Here is an 8051-nt window from a genome sequence, read left to right as displayed (position 1 = left end):
ATAGTTATCAAAACAATCTTTTCTTTTTTAAAAACTTTTCAACATCCTGTAACACTTTCCCTTGCATTCCGTTCTCGAGCGGAAGTCCTCGTGGCAAAGATCAGCATCAACAAAAAATAGTATTCGCGGTATTGAAGGGGAGTTCCTCGTAATAGTATAGATTACTTTCACAGTATAGTTCAGCAGACAAAATAGTGGATTTTTAAAATACTTGAAAACTTCCCTGAACTGCTAGACTAACAACTAATCTCTGAAATGAACATATTTTACTGAAAAAAAGTTCATAGTAAAAAAATATATACACATGTATAATGAAAAGGAGCCCTGAGACTTTCTTCAATTTCAGAAAAAGCTGAGGAAATCTAGACGTGCCACATTTTCTAGACTTGCGTGGGCTTTCTTGGATATATTTGCTTCAGGGTCTGTACGACGGACTACTGAACTGCATGTGAACAGAATTAGACTCAGGTCAAATGACACTCCAAGTACAGTCAAATAGCGTTTGGTCAAACTTCGATAAGTCGAACTCAAGTCTGTGTCGAAGTAAAAGCTTAGTCCCTGTGTATTCCTTTTTAGTCATCAATTTGCGGGTCTGGCGAACCTCGGATAACTCGAAGTGTGTTAGTGGGTCCCTAGACTAACATCTAGTCTCTGAAATGAACATATTTTACAGAAATAAAACAGTTCCGAAATTATTATCATAAAATATAATAAAGAGGAGCACAGAGACTTTTTTTCCTTTTCCTGAAACTGTGGAAATATAGACTTGCCACATAATCTAGACTTGCATGGGCTTTCGTGGATATGTTTGTTTCAGGGTCTGTATGACAGACTAGAGGGTCCCATCAACATCGACACAATGGTGCCTGCAATCGAAATTCAAACAGCTGTGAAACTTTTATGGTCAGCTTATGCTAATTATATATTAACGCAATGTAGGTTCATACACCTACCGGTCACAACGCATACTGCATAGAAAATAGGCACCACACACAACTCATCAGCCGCGAAAGCATTCATACAAATTTCACAGAATATTAACCTTCATAGTTATATTAAGACGTAAAATCGACCTTTCCTTTCACCCTTTGCTTTGGGCTCGTTACCACGCCAGTGTATCAAGTTTGTATACTTGTCTAAACTATCACCATCTGACTTCCAACCAAACATACGTGTCTTGCGGTTGCGCGAAGGGGATTTCAACTCCTGGAGAATTTCAAAGTTCATGTTATGTGTTTCATCAAATGTCAGGCCTGGCGAAATGTTGATTTTAGATCTTGGTGATTTGTGACTTGCTCTCTGTTAACCCTCCCAAGGCTATCAAAACACACACATAGTCATATACCGCGCTCTGTACAAGCTCTTCGGATGGTTTGCAAATTATCCGTATTTTCAGAAAGGTTGGCGAATACCTTGGTTAAAAGGTCACAAGTTTAAGAACGTATACACACTTTGGGGAAGTGTGAAAATGTGAAACTATACAGCTTCGGTTATATTGATAGAATTACATCTGTGTTTATCACAGAAATTTGATTTATTTCATATCTGTTTTGTAGAATTATTTTCGCTTAAAAATCAACAAAAGAAGTCATTGATAATACATTCAGAGACTGGATACGACTTAATACCTGGTTGGTTTTTCTATCTCTTAAACGTGTAAGTACCCAGGGAAACACACAACACTATTTACCCCGTCCATCTTCCTGAACGCTTCCTGATAATACACTGTGGTGAACAAGAGTATTTACAAGGGGTAATTGTAAACCGCGACTCAACCTTGCTCTCCTAGTACACATAAACAACCGACCCCCTTGTTTGTTGTTGAACGACCCAACCTGGCCAGATGGGTCATTGTTGACCTAATTAATTGAAATTCCATTAAAGAGCTTTGTCCTACTTTTATGACTAATACCTCGTCAGAGATATATTATTAGCCGGGAACATTTAAGACTTGTACGTAGAGGTAGCTTAGTGGTTAAAGCGTTGTATATACTAGTACTGTCACGTCAAAAATCCGGGTTCAATCCCAAAATGGGTAAAATGTGTTGAGCCCATTTCTGGTGTCGCCCTCCCTGTTATTGCTGGTATATTCCTAAAAGCGCCGTAAAACCATACTCACTCACTCACTGTTCGTGACAAGTTGGTTAACCACCTTCCAAGGCTGCGGGATCGGGTGGTCAGGCTCGCTGGCTTAGTTGACACATGTCATTGGTTCCCAATTGCGCAGATCGATGCTCATGGTCACTGGATTGTTTGGTCCATACTCGATTATTTACAGACCGCCGCCATATAGCAGGAATATTGCTGAATGCGGCGTAAAACTAAACTCACTCACTCACTCCAAGGCTGCGCTGATGATCATGGATGTGTAGCTATTCAGCTGGATAAGCGGACAGTCAAAGGACGCCGGTCCTTTAAAGAGACAACTTGTTCTTATTGATCAAATCCAGACATTATGATTTAAACTAATAATCATTTTGCCTTAGAGACTTGTGCAAGACAGCTTTTTTGCTTTGGTAAATATTTCGGTGGTATATATTATACAGCACTGATTCACGTTTCATATTTAGACATATCTATATATTTGACAATATAACAATTCATCAAGTAAACATTGCGTTGCAATCAAATATTGAGATAATGGTATCATTAGGAGCTTTAACCCTTCGTGTGTATCAGGTGTTTGTTGCTTTAATGTATAGGTTATACCTTATAGCGGTGGGGTAGCCTAGTGGTTAAAGTGTTCGCTCGTCACGACAATACCCGGGTTTGATTCCCCACATGGGTAAAAGGTGTGAAGCCATTTTTGGTGTCCCCTGTCGTGACATTGCTGGAATACTGATAAACGCGGCGTAAAACTAGACTCACTCACCCACCCAACCGAAAATTTTCAGCAATTAGACACAATAATAGTTTTTCGCGAAATGTTTTGCATCATCCAGGGAAATGAAACGAAAACAATCCCACACGTTCCATTTTTGCCAGTTACTGATTAATTGTAAACAGTTTAATTAACAATTCAGTTTGTAAATGCTCGGTTACAGACAAATGATCCAAGTTCTTATATGCCACACTTTCAGAGAATGTACGTCATATATTGGTGTGACTTTGTTTCCAGGAGATGATCTAAGCGGGACCACAGATTCCGGGCAGCCATTAAAGTTTCAAGGAACAAGCGATCCGAGTAAATGTATACAAATATTACGTCAGCTGTTGTCGAAGGCCCCGGATGACCGGTGCTACCCGAAGCCCTGTGCTATAGGCTCTGTGTACCAGCCAAGTATTGGCAACATGCCCTTCTACGCCACCCAGGGGTTTGTCTACACGCCCAACACCATGGGGTCTTTAGATGCGGACAAACATCTGAACATTACTCATCTAAAGGATGAGTCTATTATCTACTGCCAAAAGGTAATTCAAATACACGTGACGGAGAGTGAGAAAAAGGCGCTGCAATTAGCAGGACACGCCAGGATCCTATGACTGTTGGTCACACAGAGTGAGTGAGTATGGTTTTACACCACCTTTAGCAATTTTCCAGCAATATCACGGCGGGGGCACCAGAAATGGGCTTGACACATTGTACCCATGTGAGGAAACGAACGCATGAACCACTAGGCTACCCCGCCGCCTCTATGGTGGATAAGATCCATGAAGATCCGGCTTATATTTGGTATTCAGCAACCCATACTTGTCGTAAGATTCGACTAACGGGATCGGGTGGTCAGGGTCGCGACTTGGTCGACCACATGTCATCGTATCCGAACTGCGTAGTTAGATGCTCCGCCGTTGATCACTGGATTGTTTGATTATTTACAGACCGGTATTATTGCTGGAATATTGCTAAAGCGGCGTAAAACCACACTCACTCACTGACTGCCCCGTTAAAACAGGCCTCCAGCACTATACATGTACCTGTAAATCAGATCAGTTGTCAGGCTCGATCCTGGTGCACTGTTTACAGCGTCAGTGATTGGTTTGTCTGGTCCCGAGCCCCTGACTACCTGGCACAGCTGGAATATTTCTGTTTGACTTTCACATGATTATTTTTGTGATTTCATGGAAATATCCGAAGCTACTGGTCCCACTGATCTCATTCTCTCAGCAACATCAACTATGGCTAAAGGTACCAGTCAGCTGGCAGCCCTTATCTCATAAACTGCCTCTGTCTGCTTATGTTATATTGACTGCAACAAAGCGTTTATACGCCTGGTAATTTGTATGGAGGTATTTACTTTCCTTGGTAAAGTATTAACCTGTTCATAAAAACTAGGAATCGGTTAAGGAGATGTCGAAGAACAAATAAATACTTTGTTGTGGCCTCAGTAATATTTTATGCCTGGGACCTTGGAAGGATCATGGTGAAAAAAGGATCTGGAAAGTTTGCTCGTGGTTTCCAGATCTCTCTTGTCTGTTTACAGCGTTGTGGTTTTGTTATATTTATGTTTACGACAACCAGTAATGTGTGGTTTTATTGTAGAGTTTCGAGGACGTCAAGGCCCAGTACTCTGTGAAGGCCAAGTTCGCCTCTGACGAGTGTCTGATGGGGTTGTACATCCCGCTCCTGCTCCAGCGTTGTGGGCTTGTTATATTTATGTTTACGACAACCAGTAATGTGTGGTTTTGTTGTAGAGTTTCGAGGACGTCAAGGCCCAGTACTCTGTGAAGGCCAAGTTCGCTTCTGACGAGTGTCTGATGGGGTTGTACATCCCGCTCCTGCTGCAAGAGTCCTACCAGTTCGATCCTCACACCAGTAACATTGTAGTCGAAGATAAAATTCAGGGAAATAAAATTGGTAAGTAATGTTTCTTGGTAATTATTTTCATTTCTGTTTTCAAAATAAAAAGGGGAAAACATGTCTGATATCACAGCTGAAAATAGAGTCCACAATACGTTGTTTGCAAACATCATAAGTGTGTGTTTATGAATCACTATCAACTACAGTCATGATATCGTACACATGTGAGGGTCAGTTCCAAAACTGACGCATCAGAACTATATATTACATTATATTCTGTACAGCACAATGAAACAACGGGATACATTACCAGGAAACTGCTATTTAAGCGTATTTTTTCAACAGACCCTAATTGTATACAACACTGTTTGCTACTACATACAAGTGAAATAAAATTGAATATTTTCCACCTATATTTTGTACAATGTTATCATGTAACCATCCCTTAGAGAAAGGGTGTACGAGAAGAGGTGATTGGTGTTTCAGATTGGACAATGGGGGCCTTGTTGTACGAGCTGAACATGATGTTCCAGTCGTGGAAGTTGCTGCCACACACGCCGGTGTCGTGCCAACCAATCAGCTTCACGGCTGTCCCGGGATCACCTGCCGAGGTGCGACCAAACAGTGCCCTAGTTCCTGGACACGCCTTACAGACGGTGCTACTGTGTGTACTAGTGGTTCTACTGGAAACAAGGCACTGATTGGTGCTTCGTTGTTGTGTGTGTCCGTGTCATCTTCATCTTAAAGTGTGACACACCCAGTGACTCTCAATTGATGAGGACAATAATGATTGTAACAATAATAATGATAATCATCGGGCATTGGTGATGGGTTATACATGTTCATGTCATTTGTAACAATAACTTGCAACATTTACAGTTGCAGTCACTAGTCCAAAGAGAATGAGTGAATGTTTAGGATTAATGCCATTTACAGTATTTCAGTCGGCGTGTCGCCATTTTGAGAAACAGTCAATGGGCAGCCTGATTCTTGGGGTCTGTTGCACACCCAGGCGCAACAGACCCCGGGAACCCGGCTGCAGTCAATGGGATGCTCGTAGTAGACGTGTATCAACGGTGAATCCCACAAGCATGACTCGTAGATACCCAGGGAATTTGAGATTCGAACCCATAATCTGCATATCCTAGTAACTGACGACAAGATCTCTGCACGATGTATATCAAGGCACATTTTTTAACGATGTGCCGTTGGGATGAGCTTGCACGGACCCCCTGTTTACTCAGCCAGCTTATGTATTAAAGCTGTCGTTGACGCTGTCGTATGTGTAATGACGCCGTGGAGGATGTCTAAATACCCGCCTACATGCTATATTATCCGAGGTTCGTTATATAAAATGTACATTACCACTGAGGAGGACACATTGTCTGTCACGCGAATGTCTCAAGCATCCTTGATTTTTATGTTCATCATCTATCAGAGACATGTTCTCCAAATACTTAGCAAACCCTCTTCCTTAACGTGATACCTCTCCGTTACTGTCATCCTAACGTATCATGTCGACCGCTGTTGTTGGCATGATACAGAGATTGTATTCCAATGTATGTCATACGCCAGTGTATGTAACGTGTCCCATGTCTTTGCCAAATTTGTATAATAAACATTTCATACGTCATTTCACAACACGCTGGCTGTTTTTGTATATTAGTTTTGCTTTCTGGATACTCGATTCCTGAGTGGAAATATCTTTTTAATTTTTTAGAATTCGAAAACTTATTTACATTCACTCAGTAAACAGGCTATTAAATAAATTCCAATCAAACCTACTACGTTATCACAACGTTACAACAAATACCCATGAAGAATATGTTTGATCTTTTTCAGTTATTTTTTATCACGACAATCCCTTGCGAATATTTTGTATTGGATTACATTCACATCTTCAGTGACCTGTGAAGATCCGGGTTATCATTGGTCTTCAGCAACCAATGCTTGTCGTAAGAGGCCACTAACTTAATTGGGTGGTCAGGCTCTCTAACTTGGTTTACACTTGTCATCGTATCCCAATTGCGTAGATCGATGCTCATGCTGTTGATCACTGGATTGTCTGGTTATTTACAGACCGACACCATATAGCTGGAGTATCGCGGCGTTAACAAAACCGTAGTAATATTACGCTCAGGCACCTAACAACGATGGATTTGTAGCTATTGGTAATATTATGATATGTAGTAGTACAGTAATGATAACAAAGCTATGCACGATAAAGAGCACCATACATCTGCTCCCGTACTTTAAAAGGGCGGTATACCAATCATGGAGCTGAAACCACTTTATGGATCTCCAACTGCAGCGGTAGGTAAGATCTATTTGCAGAGTTCCTATTTTTAAACAGAGCCTTACAACAGTTGGTGTGATGACTGGCAATCATTATGGGTTCTACACATGTTCCCGACACAGTGTACATATGTATCACGTTTCAGGCAATCACCGCCCGCACGACGGGGAATCAATGAGACAGCATATATCACCTGTATAACATGTACCTGTTCTCTGTACTTGTAGATCCATTTCATAAATGATAATGATTAAAAATGTTGTAAATGTATAATGAACATTTAATTTATTGTTTATAGTTGAATATTCATTTTAAATGAATTCAGTCCAAGCTATGAATTCGACGATTGAACGGTTTATTTAGACATGTATGTTAATGTGTGATTACAGTGAATGGGTACATTAGAGGTCCGTTGTCACCACTGTTTGGTGTGATCGAGTCTGGACCAGACAAACCAATGACTGAAACCAGCCACAAACATTGGATACAGGGAAACCGTTATTCCAGGAATTCCCACGACACGGTCGACTTTTAAGAGCATGAAACAATAACACTAGTAGCACATTACAACGGGCCATATATCACAACAACGGTGATTGTCTATCTACCAACTAACCATCTCGCCTGGCTGTAGGTTGCATCAGCGAGATGTCCTCATTCCCCGACACCGTACTGAGTGATCTGTACTGTGTTCCCATCTAGTGGTGACACTAGGGAATACGGCTGGTATTTCACGTCTAAATAATACCATTAATCGTATTAAATGTAATTTGGTTATGAGGACTGGGGGGTAATGAAAATCAGATTGCCTGAATGAGATTCAATCTGGTGTTGCAGCACTGCAATCAGCGCAATACTCGGTATATAATGTAGTGGTACGCGATGTATGGTTCCAATACTAAAAACTACAAAACCCTTTCCACATCCAAAAGAAAACCAAAATTAATTACATTTAGGTATAAATAAAATATAATTTGTAAATATAGTATATGTTAAAGTACTTTAGCAAACCGCAAC

General features: G+C 40.9%; 1 protein-coding gene across 1 annotated transcript in view; it reads left to right on the top strand.

Moving 5' to 3' along the window:
- LOC124267230 (nucleoside-triphosphatase-like) overlaps nucleotides 1–6371 on the top strand; it is a 33533-nt gene extending 27162 nt beyond the window's left edge. The window contains exons 5-8 of the mRNA XM_046702146.1: nucleotides 3119–3411; nucleotides 4481–4585; nucleotides 4633–4795; nucleotides 5225–6371. Coding sequence (XP_046558102.1) covers nucleotides 3119–3411; nucleotides 4481–4585; nucleotides 4633–4795; nucleotides 5225–5439 — 776 coding nt within the window. The 3' untranslated portion in view covers nucleotides 5440–6371. The remainder of the gene's footprint in view (nucleotides 1–3118; nucleotides 3412–4480; nucleotides 4586–4632; nucleotides 4796–5224) is intronic.
- Nucleotides 6372–8051: the final 1680 nt, after the last annotated feature.

This window comes from Haliotis rubra, unplaced genomic scaffold (genome assembly GCF_003918875.1).
Source record: "Haliotis rubra isolate DU_JTF1 unplaced genomic scaffold, ASM391887v1 Scf13, whole genome shotgun sequence".
In the NCBI taxonomy this organism is placed as follows: domain Eukaryota; kingdom Metazoa; phylum Mollusca; class Gastropoda; order Lepetellida; family Haliotidae; genus Haliotis; species Haliotis rubra.
Note: the sequence above shows the minus strand (reverse complement) of the source record. Positions and strands in the feature narration are given on the sequence as shown.